Source organism: Leucoraja erinacea, chromosome 11 (genome assembly GCF_028641065.1).
Source record: "Leucoraja erinacea ecotype New England chromosome 11, Leri_hhj_1, whole genome shotgun sequence".
In the NCBI taxonomy this organism is placed as follows: Eukaryota; Metazoa; Chordata; class Chondrichthyes; order Rajiformes; family Rajidae; genus Leucoraja; species Leucoraja erinaceus.
The window spans coordinates 38,776,868-38,796,793 of NC_073387.1; the positions used below are offsets into that span (position 1 = coordinate 38,776,868).

General features: G+C 44.9%; 1 protein-coding gene across 2 annotated transcripts in view; it reads left to right on the forward strand.

The window, feature by feature from the left end:
- Positions 1-19,926, forward strand: part of LOC129701706 (tetraspanin-17) — a 61,877-nt gene that overhangs the window by 20,932 nt on the left and 21,019 nt on the right. For both annotated transcript variants that reach the window (XM_055643075.1, XM_055643074.1), the window contains exons 2-5: positions 4,874-4,924; positions 10,293-10,439; positions 15,784-15,954; positions 19,688-19,813. In XM_055643075.1, the coding sequence (XP_055499050.1) occupies positions 4,874-4,924; positions 10,293-10,439; positions 15,784-15,954; positions 19,688-19,813 (495 nt within the window). The remainder of the gene's footprint in view (positions 1-4,873; positions 4,925-10,292; positions 10,440-15,783; positions 15,955-19,687; positions 19,814-19,926) is intronic.

The window sequence follows — 19,926 nt, forward strand, 5'->3', positions numbered from 1 at the left end:
GGAATTGATCCTGAATATGGGTGCTGTCTGTATGGAGTTTGCTCCTTTTGCCTTGGATCACATGAGTTTTCTCCGGGTGCTCTTGTTTCCTTCCACATTCCAAAGGTGTGCAGGAACCTTTTTCAGACCCAACCCAAAACGTAATATTTTCTTTTTGTCCAGAGATTCTGTCTGACCTGTTGAGTTACTCCAGCTTTTTGTGTCTATCTTCAGTTTAAACCAGCATCTGCAGTTCCTTCCTACACACACAATACTATACGATAGAACTTTATTAATCCCAGGAGGGAAATTGTGTGTGTGTGTGTGTGTGTGTGCGTGCTGCTGCAAGGATTTCCCCCGCACAATTTAAGCATGGAATAGTCCTCACCCTGAATTATGTGAGGTAAGGGAAACAAGTAGAGTAGCTATGGAAACTATGAGGATCAAAGAAGAGGAAGTACTGACACTTTTGAGAAATATAAAAGTGGATAAGTCTCCAGGTCCGGACAGGATATTCCCTAGGACATTGAGGGAAGTTAGTGTAGAAATAGCAGGGGCTATGGCAGAAATATTTCAAATGTCATTAGAAAAGGGAATAGTGCCGGAGGATTGGCGTACTGCGCATGTTGTTCCATTGTTTAAAAAGGGGTCTAAGAGTAAACCTAGCAATTATAGACCTGTTAGTTTGACGTCAGTGGTGGGCAAATTAATGGAAAGAATACTTAGAGATAATATATATAAGCATCTGGATAAACAGGGTCTGATTAGGAACAGTCAACATGGATTTGTGCCTGGAAGGTCATGTTTAACTAATCTTCTTGAATTTTTTGAAGTTGTTACTCGGGAAATTGATGAGGGTAAAGCAGTGGATGTTGTGTATATGGACTTCAGTAAGGCCTTTGACAAGGTTCCTCATGGAAGGTTGGTTAAGAAGGTTCAATGGTTGGGTATAAAAGCAGGAGTAGCAAGATGGATTCAACAGTGGCTGAATGGGAGATGCCAGAGAGTAATGGTGGATGGTTGTTTGTCAGGTTGGAGGCCAGTGACGAGTGGGGTGCCACAGGGATTTGTGTTGGGTCCACTGTTGTTTGTCATGTACATCAATGATCTGGATGATGGTGTGGTAAATTGGATTAGTAAGTATGCAGATGATACTAAGATAGGTGGGGTTGCGGGTAATGAAGTAGAGTTTCAAAGTCTACAGAGAGATTTATGCCAGTTGGAAGAGTGGGCTGAAAGATGGCAGATGGAGTTTAATGCTGATAAGTGTGAGGTGCTACATCTTGGCAGGACAAATCAAAATAGGACGTACATGGTAAATGGTAGGGAATTGAAGAATGTAGGTGAACAGAGGGATCTGGGAATAACTGTGCACAGTTCCCTGAAAGTGGAATCTCGTGAAGATAGGGTGGTAAAGAAAGCTTTTGGTTTGCTGGCCTTTATAAATCAGAGCATTGAGTATAGAAGTTGGGATGTAATGTTAAAATTGTACAAGGCATTGGTGAGGCCAATTCTGGAGTATGGTGTACAATTTTGGGTCGCCTAATTATAGGAAGGATGTCAACAAAATATAGGGAGTACAGAGGAGATTTACTAGAATGTTGCCTGGGTTTCAGCAACTAAGTTACAGAGAAAGGTTGAACAAGTTAGGGCTTTATTCTTTGGAGCGCAGAAGGTTAAGGGGGGACTTCATAGAGGTTTTTAAAATGATGAGAGGGATAGACAGAGTTGACGTGGAAAAGCTTTTCCCGCTGAGAGTAGGGAAGATTCAAACAAGGGGACATGACATGAGAATTAAGGGACTGAAGTTTAGGGGTAACATGAGGGGGAACTTCTTTACTCAGAGAGTGGTAGCTGTGTGGAATGAGCTTCCAGTGAAGGTGGTGGAGGCAGGTTCGTTTTTATCATTTAAAAATAAATTGGATAGTTATATGGATGGGAAGGGAATGGAGGGTTATGATCTGAGCGCAGGTATATGGGACATGGGGAGATTATGTGTTCGGCACGGACTAGAAGGGTCGAGATGGCCTGTTTCCGTGCTGTAATTGTTATATGTTATATGGTTACAAGAGGTACCCAACCAGACGCAATTAAATTTAAGGTAGCACTTTTTTCCCCGAAGAAATACTTTTTTTGCTTAAGTCCAAATCATATATATATATATATATATATATACACAAACACACATACACAAATATATATATATATATATACATATATATGATATATATATACACATATACACAATAAATAAACAGATAAAATGCAATAGGCTGTTATTTTTCAGAGTTTGGAGTTTGGTGGTGGTGGGTCCACTCCTGTTTAAATTCCATTTCGAATATTTTTGGAGGACTGGGAAACCAAGAAGCAAGAGTTAATCCAGGGAGTTACTCCAGCTCCAGCGAGTGATTCTGCGTTGGTTTGCGGCAAGCCGGCGACCGTACAGCAATTGCGGCCAGATCTCCCACAATGCAAAGGGAGGGATAAAGTGACCGATGCCAACCATTTGCAGTGGCAGGGCGCATGTGCTGCGCGGCACATGCGCACAACCACGGTCAATGATGTGCTGGCCAAAGATCCTCGTTGTAGGATCTTTGATGCAGGCCATGGCAGTGCGCATGTGTAAGGCGGCCTGCCGTGCCGGCGGACGAGGAGCGAGCGGAGAGTGGAGGAAAAGTGCAGGATGGATGGGAAGGGGGGTCAGTACAGGATGAATTGGGGGCCAGTGTAGGATTGATGGGAAGTGGCGGAGAATCAATGTGAGGTGAATAGGGAGATCAGTGCAGGATAAATAGATGGAGTGGGGGGTGGGGGGGCGCACACGGGATGTCAGTGAGGACTGAATAGAGGCAGGAATGGGGATCAGTGCGGGATTGAGAGGAGGGGTCTCAGGGTAAGGAGGGTGGAGGGGGGCGTACAAAAGATAGAGAGAGAGAGAGAGGAAGGGGCAGAGGAGGTGGGAAGGAAGGTCAGCGCTCTTCGAACAACACCTGCATCATCGCTGCCTTGGCCGTCCCAGGCACGGAAATCGCTATCAAAATATGGGGGGGACCAGGGGACACACGTGCGTGAGGCTTCGGAGGCTCAAAACAGCGCTAAAAGCAGCTCAACCCTGCCTGTCTCGCCTGGTCATGGCGGGACAGGCAGAGTTGAGCTGGGTGCTTCTCTGCGCTGGCTGTGGGCCTGGGGGCACCACTCCGGACGTCTGGGATCGACGTCTGGGATCCCACCCCCCCATCCCCATCCCCAGCCTCGGTGTGTGACAGGGTTTGTTTTGAAAGCGCTGTTGGCGGGTTGGCAGAGTGGCAAGCAGCGGCCGCTAATAGGCCAGGCGGGGGCGGGAGGAGGAGGAGATGGTGTTGTTCAGGGCCCGTAATTCGCTCCGACCCTCCGTCACGCCACACTTTCCCACGCCACATCTTTCCCATGCATTACAGCCGACGCCAACACAACACAAGATGCTGCCTGACCCGCTGAGTTACTACAGTTTTTTGTGTCTACGGTATAAACCAGTATCTGCGTGCCAAGCCGGGCAAAATGACTCTCGTTTAGGTTGCCCGGCGACACTTTGGGTGGTCAGTGGCACCCAGGCAACCACTAATTTCGAGCCCTGTAAAAGGAAGTGTTTGCCCCTTTGAGATTGGAGGCCATTTGAAAATCACAAATCCTGGCTCAATATGCAGGTTTGATGGAAATATTGAGGTTGGCACGGTGAACAGAGTGCTGCACATTGAAAATTGTAGGGTTAAGGTGAATGGGGAGTGGAAGAACAGGTCAATGTCATGGAATGTAGAGCTGAGAGCGAAAAACTTCCTTTTGGAGGGATTAATGAGTAAAAAACATCGAGTAAAGCTGATTAGCAAAATAACTAAAATCTACATAGAGATTTGTTTTGTGCATCAAATGGTTAGGGTCAAAATGTACTGTCAAGGGTCAACTGCAGCTGGATGAATATTTGAATGGACTGAATGTGCAGGCATGTGGGTGAGCGTGGAGGAGATTAACCAGCAAGATCATTATCTTGCATCTGCTAGGTCAAAATATCTCCTTAACTGCAGGTACCATTTTGTTATCACATTAGAATTGATACTGCTTAATGAGTCATGAATACCTGTCATATTCACTTATGTTTCTTTCCAGTTATCTTTTCTCTACTAAGATTAGAGAGAGGTTAGAATTATGAGAATAGAAGTGTGTAGAGAGGTGGAATATTTGTAAATACAATATTTTTTTTTATTGAATCGTTTACTTTTGAGGTGTAGATGACAGGGAGAACAAACAATAATTCTTCCTTGGGAATATAAAGAAAAAAATACTTTCCAATTGCTATTTGGGTTCTTGTGATGTCCAAAATCCTTTACAGCCAATTAAAATCCTAAATACAGTAGCTATTTAGTTGAAAACTGTCCAAATAAATAATTTGCAATAATTCCGTTGATTAAGGTGGCACAGTTGGCAGAGCTACTTCCCCGCAGCATCAGAGACGTGGGTTCAATCCTGATCTCTGATGCTGTTTGTGTGGGGTTTGCACGTTCTCCCTGTGACCATGCGGATTTCCTCCAGGTGCTTCGGTTTCCTCCCACTTCCCAAAGACGTGCAAGTTTTTAGGTTAATTGTCTTTAGTAAAATTGCCCCTAATGTGTCGGGAGTGGATTAAAGTGGAATAACATGGAACCAGTATGAACGATAATCAATGGTCAGTGTGGACTTGGTGGACCGAAGTGTCTGTTTCCATACTGTATCGCTAAACTAAAAAACGAATGTTTCAAAGAAGCATAGCATATATTTTGCACACCAACATTTTCAAAGGCTGGATATTTGTACTCATAATAATGTAATATATGGCAGATGTGCATTTGCAAACCTTAATATGTTGTTATATTTTGTTTTGCAGTTGCTAGGAGCTGCATTTCTTGGAATTGGCCTCTGGGCTTGGGCTGAGAAGGTATTTTGCATGTGCATATTTGAAGATGATTTAAAAAAATAATTTTGGTGTTTTAGTCTATTTTTGGGAAGCAGTGGAGTGGTTGGGAATATTTCTGAGAAATGAATCACAATTTAAATTTGGTTCATATATCATAATCATTTTCACTTGCATAGTTTAAGAAGACAAGGTAATGAATTTATGGAGCACAGTGTTCTTAGAACTTCAAGAGATATTGCCTGACCCGCTGAGTTACTCCATCTCTATCTCCATCTCTATCTTTGACATAAATCCTTATCTGCAGTTCCTACTGACACATTCTTAGAATATTTGTTTGTTTCCATTTTAAATGCTTCATTTTGTCAGAACCTTTGAAAGGTTAACAATCTTTTTCCTTCTGCAGATGCTGACTTGCTTGCTCAATATTTCCATTGCTTTTTTGAAATTCCATCTAGTTTTGAAGTTCCATCCTTCATCGTATTTTCTTTTGGAATAGAGCAATTTTGTTTATTTCAATTCTTTTCTGATTTTTACACAATTGTGCAGTAGATTTTCACAAATCTAAGCACGTCTCAAATGAAATAATCTTATGAAGGAATTGACTGAAATCATAAATAAATTGTTATAATCATGGATGATCCTCTGTAGTTCATTTTCATTTGGTATTTTCTGGCAGTTTCTACCACCTTGCATTTTTACCTAGAGACTAACACACACAGCTGCATTCGTGATCTTTGGAAGTTATAGCTACATCAAGTATTAATACCCTAACTAAATGTTGGCCAGAAGGGAAGATGATCCATAGAACTGCTGGCTGTTTCTGTAATTGAAGTCACTCTAACAAACGGTTCTGGATGTCTTGGACCAAAATTATCTTAGTCTGTGGGAACCAATCCTGACTCCAGCATACCATGCGATCTGTGAGCAAGAATTCTCTTCCTTTTAGCATTCCTTGGTGAATTTCTATCAGAACCAGCAGAGCAATCCAATTTGATACACATTATTGCTTATAGCAATACATTACCATCTATTCTGTAATCTTCCACTTCCACTTCTTCATTTCTATATTGGTAACAGGTCTATATTCAGGGGTGTGAAGACTGACGCCATTTAAAATCTTTACTTTGCTGAGGGTATTCGCCTAAATTTGCATTGAAACAATTCTGATGGCTGACTGTTCTTTGATTTTACTTCGGAGTCACGTGAGTGACTACGTGAAGAACCCGCCTCAGCACGCATGCGCGGTATATGCAAGAACCGGCCGGTGGTTCCGACATCGGACGGGGACGTCTCTCCACCCAGGAGGGGGAGAGACAGCCGCCTGAGCTGCAGGAGCGGCTCTTGGGCGTTGGAATACAGAGGAGAGTTGCAGTTGTGTTTTGCAGGCTTTCAGAAAACATGTCACAACGCAGAAAACTCTCAAAGAGAAACTGCCCCGCTCCAACTCTACCAGCGGGGCAGCAACCGGCGGCAGCGTCGCTCTCAGAGCGGTTCGCTATCCCCGAGACCAAGCCAAGCCCAGTCTCGCCAGAGCCTGCACGGCGGACTGGGAAAGCGGCCAGGAAGACCAATCGGCCGGTCATCTCCGATTCGTCGGAGGGGGACATGTCTCCACCAAAGCGGAGGAGAAACAGCCGCCTGAGCTGCATTCAGCAGCTCCTGGAGGAGATGGTCCACCGGGAACAGCAGCGCTCCCGTGGACAAAGGACAGGTACCTCCTCCACAGTACCTTGTGCACTGCCCTTTGCTCCCTCATACCAGGAGGCTAGCATTGGTGACCAGGGCAGGGCTGGTCTGGAACAGGGGCAGGCGGACAAACTCGGGAGTATGCTAGGGGTGCAGGAACAGGAACAGCTGTTGGGTGTGATGGACCGCTTTGTAGCAACCCCACGGGCTGGAGCACCGCTGGAGCCAAAAATGGCAGCCAGCATTAACCACCTATCCAATAAACCACTACTGGAAAAGGTGCTCACCGAGGTGCTGGAACACCACACAGCACCAGAAAACTGTGAGGCCCTCAAAGTAAAAAGTGTCAACAGCCAAATCTGGGGGCATGTGGGGGCACACATCCGGACCCAAGAACTCAAGCTACAGCGGATCCTAAGGCTCCTGACGTCAGCCATCACAGCCTTTGCTCGTTCCGTGGAGACGACGGAGATGAATACATGCCAGCAGGATGTGCTGGCATTAATGTGTATCATACAATTCGAGATCAACAATCTCTGGAGGGAATCATAAGACCTGCCCTCAATCCCAAATTTGCTGGCTTGTGTAAAGCCCCAGCTGCGGAGGCTGACTCACTGCTATTTGGGAAAGATCTTAATAAAAAGCTGAAGGAGATGGATGAGGCATCAAAAACCTTCGGCCTAATGAGGGCAGGCCCCGGGACGAGCAAACCAAGACCTCCGATACCCAAGCGGCAGCACCCCACGGCATCCACCAGTCGACGTCCGGAATATGGGACTGGTGAACGCTTGGGGCCGCACATTATCCCCAAAGATCTTTTTTAGATCAGGGCCCGCAGCGGACCCCCTGGAAAATGCGCCTCCCCCCAACATCGCCAGCACGTCGTCAGAACAGAACATTCAGGAAAATGAAAAAACAGAATCGCCAATAACCATGGAGGTAGGTGGGTCTGGTTCCTACCAGCATATAGAGCTCTTTCTTGGACTATCTTGGGCTTCATAATTAATTCAGTCTACGTGACTATAATGTTGCCAAGAGACAACATAGTTGAATTGGCACAAACATGCAACAAATTAATGGTCAACAAACTACCAACTACTCGACAAGTAACAGAGTAATTGGGAAAATGGTAGCATTTCTGGCTACATAATTCGGACCTTAGTATCAAAAACGGCATACAGGTTGTCAATGAGCGTCTCATGAAGTTACCCACTGAAGTAATATCAGAAAGACAGTGGTGGGGTTACCACTTACACTGGGCATTAATTATCTAAAAATGTTTGGGTGAATTTTATGGATTTAAAGCACTTGCATGTACGGTTATAAATAGACTATACTACGGTGGTGGCCTACATTAACCATATGGGCGGCTTAAAGTCGGTATCATGCGACAAGTTGGTCACACAATTTGGCAATGGTGTGTCCAAAGACGTATTTGACTATCAGCAACTTACCTGCCAGGTAAGCTAAATACAGTGACAGACATCAGGTCACATAAATTTAATGACAACATCGATTAGATGTTTTTATAAAAAAGTTTCAATAAAACTATCAAGCTATATGACACGCCAGATATCGATTATTTGCATCAACGCTAAATCACCAGGTGTTTGGGTGATGTCCTATGTATGTCACTTGGGAACCAGACCCTGAGGCGGCAGCAGCAAATGCGTTCGCGCTGGATTTGGGAAATTATTTTTCTATGTATTTCTTCCCTTCTGCCTCATCAGTCGGGGACTATGCACAGTACAAATGGACTCTGCTTCAGGTATTTTGATAGTACCCGACTGACCTACGCAGCCATGGTTCCCAATACTCCATGACATGGTTGTTGAAACTTCGATGGTATTCCCCAGTGACCCAGAATTATTAACACTCGGAGTCGGGCACAAGCCATCCGTGCCATGGGAAATTCAAGCTCCTGGGTTGCAGATTCTGCACAAACCACTTTTGGGACTCGGATTATCATAACGAACCGTCGACACCATGTCAGCATCCCTCTGAACATCCACTGGACTACAGCACTTGTCCAGCATCAAGAGAAGTACTGCATGGATACAGGGACAACCTACTCAACCGCTACAGTTACTACATACTAGAATTCCTGGTGAACCTTCACCATGATGAAGGATTCGGCTACAGTACCATCAACACAGCTAGAATTGCCCTGCCTGTCTTTTAAAAACAGCTCCAGGACAACAGACCATGGGGTCCCACTGGCTGGTGGTAAAACTATGAAGGGTATTACAACTCTAAACCCCTAGACCAGGTACACCCATATATGGGATGACAGTGTGGTACTGCCATACCTCAGGGGATGCCCACCAGCCAGATCCCTCAACCTGAACCATCTATGCTCTAAACACATATGTTGTTGGCACTTGGAGCTGCCCAGAGGGTCCAGTCACTACTCCTATTGCAACTGGACACCATGCTCACAGCTCCAGACCAGATCTCTATCATTGTCCAGGGAATGGTCAAACCAGACCAGGAACACCTAATCCAGTCGTGGAATCCGGGCTTACCCGCCAGAAAACACGGTAATGTGCCATGACCCTATTACCCTACATAGACACAACCTAAATATTCGAGGGAGATGAAAAGCCTTGTGGGTCAGTCACAAAAAACCTTGTGGTCGGGTAACGAGCCATTTCGGGATGGCTCAAGCAGGTACTAAAGCTGCTGGGATAAAACTAACATGTACAAAGTTCATTCCACAGGACAAGCTTCCACGTCAACGGCAAAAAGAATGGACGTGCCTATAAACCACATCCTGGCTACAGTAGAATGGTGGGGGTAAAACGTTCAGAAAAAAATTATTATAAGCTGTTGACAAAACCTGTTTTATTTGCAGGAAAGATTCCAGTCTGCAAATATTTAAATTAAGCCCAGGGGAGCCTTTTAAATTTCTTCATTGTTATTGTAAAAAATACCATTGTGTTTTTCTACAAACAGATTCATTGGTTGACTACGATAACACACTTCCTCCCTCAAAGACTTCGGCAATGATGTAGTAATAACTGTTACACGGTTTGAAATCACAGAGCTTTGAAATCTTCACGTAGTCACTCACGTGACTCCGAAGTAAAATAGTAAGATTAAACGAGAACTTACCAGTTTGAAGTTCGATCTGTATTTTATGAGGGGTTACGATGAGGGATTACGTGCCCTCCGCTCCCACCCTCATTAATATGGGTCAAACTAGCAAACTGATGTCTCCTTGTCTTTACTATGTTTACTTCAAATAACTGTGTCTATCTGTGATTCCACACCGCTGCTTTGAAGTATGCCGCGCATGCGTGCTGAGGCGGGTTCTTCACGTAATCCCTCATCGTAACTCCTCATAAAATACAGATCAAACTTCAAACTGGTAAGTTCTCGTTTAATCTTACTATTCTCTCCTATATGTGTAAAGAATTTCACAATTGAAAATGTCTTCTCTGGTGACCTCTTGCCATTCTAATACCAGCTGTTGTATTTAATGTATTACCCACTAGTACCAGCTGTTGTATTTAATACCCACAGGTACCTAAATCCTATTGACTTTTATGTGACAGCCTTGATTATTAATGTCAAGTTTTTGTAGCTTTTCTATGAATTAGTTTAGTGGTTTCAATTTAAATGAGAAATTCATTGTAAATAGAAGCATTGCGATGTTTAGTGCTTCATTGAGTAATGATAATCACATGCAGTTCTCTTTTAGGGTGTGCTTTCCAACATCTCTTCTATCACAGACTTGGGAGGATTTGACCCAGTCTGGTTGTTCATTGTTGTTGGTGGAGTAATGTTCATTCTTGGATTTGCTGGCTGTATTGGTGCACTGCGTGAGAACACTTTCCTACTGAAATTTGTAAGTGTTTGTTTACATTACAACTTATCCATGAGAAACATATAAAGATTTTGTGAAGTTTTTAAAGTTGTCATTAGTTCATTAAACTCAGTTTAAAGTAGTTTTTCAATTATAAAAGTTTACAATATTCCTATAAATCTAAGTTGGAAAATGGACACAGATAAGCATCCTGTATTTTTTTTTAATTCTCATAATTTCCAAATTTAATTGTTGCTTTTAATCTTTGAACATAATTAGTTAATTGTTTAGAATAGATTGTGATAAAATTGTCAACATTTTTTCATGGAAAAATGACAGAATCAAACAGTTTTGATGGCTAGCATATGCACATCGATCATAATAGTTATGAATATGAAAATCTGTTGCATCAAACTATCTTTGGTTTTCCCTTTGAGGAAATCATCATGGTTCATTCCAAAAGATTTTGACAAAAATGTAGAATTTATCAATTTTTAATGTAATAGATATTTCTTTAGATCTGTTTACAAAGAGTAACCAACTGTAAATGGTTAGTTTCAATGTTTAGAAATTGAAGGGGTTGCCAGCTTGAGTTAAGCAGAAGAATGTCTGCAGCAGATTTATTTATCAAGAGAGAGTCAAGAGTCAAGAGTCAATTTAATTGTCATTTGGACCCCTAGAGGTCCAAACGAAATGCCGTTTCTGCAGCCATACATTACACACAAATAGACCCCAGACACAACATAATTACATTTTACATAAACATCCATCACATAGCTGTGATGGAAGGCCAAAATAAACTTATCTCTCCACTGCACTCTCCCCCCCCCCCCCGATGTCAGAGACAAAGTCAAAGCCCCCGGCTGGCGATGGCGACTGTCCCGCGGCCATTAAAGCCACGCCGGGTGGTGCGAGGTCGCACACCGGGTCTTGGTGTTGGAGCCCCCGGCGTGCGCTCGCAAAGTCCCGCGGCCATTCCAGCCGCGCGGGGCGGTGATGCAAGGCCCCGCTCCAGGAGCTCTTCAACCCCGCAACACGGGCGGGAGAATTCGCCGTTGCAGGAGCCCCGAAAAGCGGTCTCCCTCCAGGGAGCCGCGGGCTCCCGGCGCCGCCGTCCACAGACCTGCCGTTGGAGCCTCCGACTCTCCGGTAGCAGCAGCAGCAGCAGCATCAGCGCTCCTCCACCGCTCCAACCGCTCCGGACTCGGCCAGCTCCGCGACGGCGACGGTGAGTAGCACCAGAGTCCCCGGCTTCTTCCTGTTGGAGGCCGCTCCTCGTTGCGGCCTCAACGACAACGGAAACCCGACGAGAAAAGGTCGGGTCTCCAGTGCAGGGAGAGATTTAAAAAGTTTCCCCCCCCCCCCCTCCCACCCACCCCCCACCCCACCCCCACCCCCCCACACACACACCCCCAACAAAAAATAACAAAAAAATACATTAAAACACAGACAGAAAATAATAAAAACGCGGACAGACTGCAGAGGCCGCTGCTGGCCAGAGCCGCGCCGCCTACCGGATGCTGCTTTATGCTGATTTATGATTTATGCTGCTTCTGCTGTGATGCTCTACAGTTTGCTAAACTAGAGATCTTAAGAGATAGGATAAGTAGGGCAGCTATGAGCAAAGAAGTGCTGGAGGAATGGGTCAGGCTGCATCTGGGGTAAATATGGACAGGTGCTGTTTTGGGTCCTATCTTTGGACCCTCAACTGTCAGACTCAAAACTGCTTTAGATTCAAAACTCAAAACTGGGCAGCTAAAACCTATGGTAATTATGTTTTATTTCTGGGTAATCTTACTGAAATTTCTGAAGAAAAGTACTACTGAAGGTCTAGATGTTACAACTTTCATGTAAGAACAGGACATAGAAACATATAGCATGGGAAATTTAGAAAACAGTTACTAATTCTCCCTGTCGTTAGCTCTTCAAACACCCGGGTAATGTATTCAGGACATGATAACTTGAAAGATTTGCAATTAAATCAGAGATAATAGATCATCTTCTGGGACCAGCACGCAGTTGCCACGCTCATTGGTAGTTTGCTGGGGAGTGACATGAACAAAATTATTGTACAAATGACATTAACCACTTAGATTGATAAAATCTCACGCATTTTAAAGGTTACAAGACTAAGTATTCTCACACAGGAGGCCTGGTCCCCCAACGCAATATTCCACCTCTCCACCAATTCCAATATTCCACCACTCACGCATAGCCCCCAACTGCGCAGGCATGGCTGACGGGTTCCCGTTGTGATGCCACTGAACTCCCCTCCGCCCCTTACCCTCCCCCCCCCCCCCCCACGCACAACCCCCACCCCCCACCCCCCCCCCCCCCCCCCCTCAAAACTCCCCACCCCCCCCATCCACTCTTAGCGGTTCTCCGACGGCATATGCCATTCCCTCACATTGGGTTCCCATTGTGACGTAGAACACGCAGGTATTACTGCGCAGGTGCAGCTGACAGGCACAGCAAGTGGAAAAGGGATTTATTAAAGCTTAAAATGTGAATAACTCTTAAAATATAACAACAATTTAAACGTTAAAGAGGAGATTTATTCAGTCCATTCTTTCTTGTTGCGTCTCTTGTTGCATTCTGCAGCCGGGGAGGGGGTCGGCTTTGGGCGGGGGCTGTCGGGGGCCGGTGGGGTGAGCGTCCTGCAGCTGGGGGACGGGCACGGCTTCAGGCAGTGGCCAATGAGGGGGGGGCTTTCTGGAGGGCTAGTGTGGGTGGTGTCGGCCGAAGGGACTGGTTTCCAGAGGGATAGAATGGACATTGTGGGCCGAATGGGTTCTTGGACTCACAGTTCACTCACACGCGGCTGGTGGATTCACAGTTCACTCACTCGCTGCTGGTGGACTCACAGTTCATTCACTCGTGGACTCACAGTTCACTCACTCACGGCTTGCGGACTCACAGTTCACTCACTCACGACTTGCGGACTCACAGTTCACTCACTCACGGCTTGCGGACTCACAGTTCACTCACTCACGGCTTGCGGACTTACAGGGGGGGGGAGGGGGGAAGAGGGGTGTGTAGGCTCAGTGGCTCCTGGCCCCGGCTCCAACTGCACTCACCGGCTCGAGACTCACCGGCTCTGGTCCCCAGCAGCACACATCGGCACCCGGGTTGCCGTGGTGGTCGCCGCCCCCGCTCGCAGAACACAGCACCCGCTCGCAGAGCACAGCCCCTCGCTCGCAGTCCGCTTCATCTTTATTCTCCCCGCCGGACAGCGGGTGCCGGAAAGGGCGTGGTGACTGACAGGCGAGAAGACTATTCTGCTCATCTCACGATTTTTTCAAACCTTCATAACTTTTATAATACTCCACCGATTGGAACAAAGCTTGACGCGCTTGGAGCAAAGGAGAACGGTGAGTAAGGTGGCGATATAGGGTACCGGATTTGTGCAAATTTAAATACAACGCAGTGGTCAAGATGAGTTTTAGTAATAGTATAGATAGATTAGTTCGGGGGGGGATAATATTTCCACATACAGGTGCACAACCTTTTATCCGAAAGCCTTGGGACCAGACAGTTTTCGTAATTCAGAATTTTTCGGCTTTCGGAATGGAAGATTTTTAGCGTAGATTTTAACGGCTGGCTCAGTGGTAGAGTGCTCGGCTCATATCCGCAAGGTCGCGAGTTTGCGCCTTGATCCCGGCAGTTACTCGATCGCGAGTTTGAGTCTTCAATGTAGTTTTTTCTTGCAGAATAGGAGAGAATAGGGAGGGTTAGGCTGGGATCATTCTCTGCGAGATGATCTTAGTGCGGGAGACAAGTGTAGGAGAGGTGTACTGACTGTGTGGGCAGAACTTTGGAAGTGATTGCCCACCATTCTCAAAAGCCGCTGTGTCTCCCTGTCCCTCCAACTCCAGAGGAATCCGCTCCCCGATGGGCCGCTACGGCGACAAGTGGCAGTTCGCCCACAGCCCGAGCTGCGCCCCCTCATCCGCAACCCGGGTTCCTCTGGAGTTGGAGCGGGGCTGGGCTAGAGTTGTTGCTGGCTGTGATTCTCTGGGATCTCCGTGCTTGCAGTGGGCCTGGGGGTTGGTGTCCCGATGAGGGGGCGCAGCTCGGGCTGTGGGCGAACTGCCACTTGTCGCTGTAGCGGCGCATCGGGGAGCGGCTTCTGGTGGTCCTGACGTCTCTCAGCTCCTGTCCAGGGGGATGGCCGGAGACGTCAGGACCAACAGGAACCCGCTCCCCGATGGGCCGCTACAGCGACAAGTGGCAGTTCGCCCACAGCCCGAGCTGCGCCCCCTCATCCGCAACCCGGGTTCCTCTGGAGTTGGAGCGGGGCTGGGCTAGAGTTGCTGCTGGCTGTGAGTCTCTGGGATCTCCGTGCTTGCAGTCGGTGTCCCGTTGGTCCTGACGTCTCCGGTCACCCCCCTGGAATGGAGCTGAGACTGGGAACTGTACCGCCCTTGCCCCCTCCCTCTGCAACTGCAAACAACCCCACAGTTCCTCAGCTCCTGTACAGGGGGGTGGCCGGAGACGTCACAGCCCGAGCCATCAGCTTCTGTCCCTACGGGGACAGCGGAGAGCGTGTTCCTCTGGAATTGGAACGGGGCTGGGCTGCTGCTGGCTGTGGGTCTCTGGGTTCTCCGTGCTTGCAGTGGGCCTGGGGGTCGGTGGTCCCGTTGGTCCTGACGTCTCCGGTGGTCCTGACGTCTCCGGTGACTGGCACTGGCTCCAACGTGAAGACAGTGCAAAGCCCCCGCGCCGGTGCAATGCGCGGGGAGCTGGAGAGGGGAGGGAAGGGGTCACACACATGGCCGGGAAGCAGAGGGGTGTAGGTGGGGTGAAACTGAAGGGAGCGACAATCTACTGCTGCCTGCACGCTGAGTTAAAAAGTTCCCACGCAAGACTCACGATACACTGTGTATCGTGAGTCTACCGTGGGAACTTTTTAACTCAACGGGCAGGTAGCAGCATATTGTCAATTATTAACCCTCCCGCGCAATATACCCTCACCTTCTCTTTTATGAATGGGGATTTAGTTCCCCTTTCTTCGAGGACCGACGGGAGGTTCCGCTGTTACCTCTGCGGGCCGCCCTCGGTGAACGTCTTCAAGGACCTTTTTTCAAGGACCGAAAAAATGTCGCTATTCAGAGCTTTTCGTTATTTGGATCGTCGGATAAAAGGTTGTGCACCTGTACCAGTTTGCTTGATATCCTAACTCAATAGGGTGATAACACCACTCTGCCCTTCTTTGCTTTTGAGTATTATAATATTAAATTAAAAAAATAATCTAGGTCTAAAATACCATCCGAGTGTTTTTGAAATTATTATTGTGAAAATGACCTCTAAGCTGAGGAAATATACCACACGTGGGTATTATTGTATTCTGATATCTGCTCCATTATAATAAAATTCTGTTTTTCAGTTTTCAGTATTCTTGGGTCTAATTTTCTTCTTGGAGTTGACAACTGGGATACTAGCATTCGTCTTCAAGGACTGGATCAAGGACCAGCTCAATTTATTTATCAACAAAAATGTTCAAGCTTATAGGGATGACATAGATCTTCAAAACCTTATTGATTTTGCACAAGAATATGTAAGTAAATTCAATTCCTTGTAGTAATGAGAAATTTCTAAATAATTCAACCAAATTTTCTGTTTGGGCGCCTGATATATTTGTTTTAATTCAGTCATTTTGAATGTATATGGTGGCGATTCAAAGATTATTTTACTGCAACTGCTTTGTCTACTCATTTCAAATAGTTGAAATTATTTGAATTTGAAATTGCAGATGGCTCATTTCACCTACAATTTCAAATAATAAATAATGAGAAAGTTATTATTGGACATGATCCATGGATGTTGGAGAAAACATTTAGAAAACCTTTACTAGTGTATTACTTATTTCAATATTTCCTACTTCATGTTAATTAAATTTTGGTCAATGTACCTATTTCCAAACTGTATAGGTCGATGATTCTAATAATATTTATAGTTTTTTTAAATGTTCGATGAAACGGGTGTGCTTCTGTACAACCAGCCTATCATCCTATTCGGAGCTATGGGGTGTGTGATTTTCATTTTGGTAGTCTGGTTTTAATATGCCTGTTATTACCTGTTCCTGGATTGAAAAAGGCCAATTGTGACTTTTGCGGTAATTTGGAGGATGAGACGGATGTTCGGTTGTTCTGGCAGGGCTTGCACACCATCAAGTGCTACAAGGCGAAACCAAGTGGCAGCTCAAACGACAGTGAGCTCAATAGGTCGAACTGATGTGCCTTCTTGGGCATCCATAGCCCTGATATTATTGCAATCTCAGTCACCGAGGCTGATGTCAGATCCTTCACGAGGGTGAACATTTGTGAAGCATCTGGACCTGATGGTGCATCTGGTCTCATTCTCAAAATCTGTGTGAACCAACTGGTTGGAGATTTTGTGGATATCTTCACCTCTCATTATTGTGTGAGCTTCCCACCTACTTTAAAAGAGCATCAATAATACCTGTGCCCAAGAGGAGTAAGGTGACACAGCTACTGACCAGCGGTACTTCAATTGGTGGTGATGATGTGCTTTGAGAGTCTGTTCATGGTACATATCAACTCTTGCCATAGCAGGAACCTGGACATGCTACAAATTGCCAACTGCCACAATAGATCGATGGAGATGAGATGTCACTGGCTCTCCCTTCTGCACTGGAATATTTGGACAATAGAAAACACACGGGTCATGCTGTGATTCACTGACTACAGCTCGGTGTACACAATTACCATCCCTTCAAAACGTATTACAAAACGTATTATATGGTTAACTCAGTGCCTTGAATGTCTCAGTTGAGCGTTTTGTGCATCCCTCTGCAACTGGGTCCTTCCTCATCAACAGAACATAATTGATACAAATTGGCACCAACACTTACTCCTCAAACTACCAACACTGAGCATCTCAAGCTGTGGGCTCAATCCGCTGCTCTACTCACTATACCCATGACTGTATAGCTGGACACAGTTCCAACTCTAACTTAAATTCGCCAATTGTGCCACTGTAAATTGCTCGTTCTGAACTCCCCCCATTTCAGTCAAAAACAATGAATCAAGCACTTGAACAACTGATCTTTATTTTAGCAAAACATAATAACTGTTCAACTACTGTACATATCCCACTGTGGGTTCGATCTTCATATCTGCCTGATCAAGCCCTCTAGGCCTCGCTCAAACAGAGACAATGCAGAGGGTCACGCAGTCCCAAGCGTTCTCCCAGACGATCGACGCTGGACCTCGTGGCAGCGGACCTTTATAGGTCCCGGGACCTTGAGGGGCCGAACCACATGGGGGTGGTCTGTTAATAATCCAATTACAGATATCGATTAACCCCATACATAACAGACATTTCCCTAACCCAATAATACAGCAGCTAATACATCGTATAAGAAAGGAAGCAAACAAGAACAAACATTGAAACATGTGCCCTGAGATTCAAACAATTTCTCCAAGGCTCAACTGTTCGACCAATCATCAATTAACTGGATGATTGTCTTGCAACATTATTTATACTATTTACAATGCTTTTGCAGCGATCCAATAGAAATGATGCATTTAAGGTTAGTTTGCAAAACCGCTATACATCAATTTAAAAAACATCAATTTAAGCGAAGCAGGGAGAACACCTGCACCCCTTACCATCCTGCATATCAGTCTGAGCCTAGACTGGCTGGTGCCAATCAAAGCCTGTAAAGTTCAGCTGACAAAGGTTAAGCAATTCTGACAAGTGCAGGGATCCTCCATTTTATGGTGTCTTTAATTTAGCCAATATTAACAACTGTTGTTGTACATATTATAGGTAATGAAGAGTGAGAGCATAGGAGAGTGATCGATCCTCTGATTGAATGATTCCAGAGCACCAATCTTGCTCTCAACATCAATAGCACCGAGGATCTGATTGTTGACTTCTAGAGGAAGGCTGAGGATCCACTAACCTGTCTTCATCAACAGGTTGATGGCGGAGAAAACATATTGACTAGTTGCATCATATCCTGTTTCAACATCTCAAATGCCCAGGAACGAAGGAGATTACAAAAAGTGGTGAACACTGCACTGTCTATCAAGGGTACTGACAGCATAATCATGGAACCACAACACCCTGACCATGCTCTAATTTCAATCCTGCCATCGGGAAGAAAGTATCGGGGTCTGGAAACCGTGACCTCCAGGTTCAAGAACAGCTTCTTCCCAACAACCATCAGACTGTTGAACACTACAAACACCAACTAAACTTAAAACTACAAGCTGTCTTGTCTTGCACAAGGGTTTTCGAGTTTTTGTTTTGTTTTGCACTATATTAGAGTTTTTTATTTATTGCACTTTTTATTTATTTTATGTATTGATTACCAGATTATAAACCTGTAATGCTGCTGCAAGTAAGAATTTCATTGTTCTGTTTCAGTACATATGTCAATTAAACATTCTTATCTCTTTTCTACACTCACACACTCCTCATCAGGATCGTTTTGTGAAGAGCACACAAATGGTTGAGATTTTTTTCTGAAAACGGTGACCAGATTTTTCAGGGTTAATCATCCTGATCCGTATTTAGAGATCAGTGGTTCAGGTATCAGCAGTGGAAACTGGAAGAAGGATTAGTTCAGTTTAGTTATCGATTTAGTTATTGTCAGGTGTACAGTGAAAAGCTTTTGTTGCGTGCTAACCACTCAGCGGAAAGACAATACATGATTATAATCAAGCCATTTACAGTGTATAGATACATAAGAAGGAAATAACGTTTAGTGCAAGGTAAAGCCAGTAAAGTCCGATCAAAGATAGTCCGAGGGTCACCAATGAGATCTCTTGTCTTTTGTGAATTGGTATTATGGAAGTGAAAAGGAAGATTTTTTAAGAGTGCTGATGATTTGTCGAGGAGGGGTATTGTCTAACTACAGTCAGTAGTTTGAGTGCTTAATTTAATGTAATTTTTGTTGCCATAAATTATGTTCCCTCACACCTTGCACATGGAATTATACTTTTGTGCATCAATCACATAACATCATTAGATGTTAACTAATTTGCCCATCAGAAGAAAGTGAAAAGAAATGAGGAAAAATACCCCTTCAGACCCATAAAACTATGGTTGGAAAAAAAAATCTGTCAGAATTATAGTTTTGACCAAATTTGAACAAAAAAAGCTATTTTCAGTTTGAATCTGCATTTGTGTTTGTTAAAATTTTAAATGGCTTTATCTTCCACTAGACTGTACTTTAATACTGTTATATTTCATGAAATGGTAATGTAGCCTGATGTTTGCAAAGCAGTAATATATATATTTTTCTTTTATTGTAATAGTGGTTGTGCTGTGGTGCTCGAGGACCCATCGACTGGGACCTAAATATTTACTTTAACTGTACAGATTTCAACCCAAGCAGAGAGCGATGTGGTGTTCCATTTTCTTGCTGTATTAAAGATCCTGCGGTATGAATATTTTATACATTTATGCTTGGTTATTTGTAGATTATAGTAAATTAGGTCAAATGACTCCTTGAACTGGAACACAACTAAAAATGAAAAGTCTTAACATAATCCAA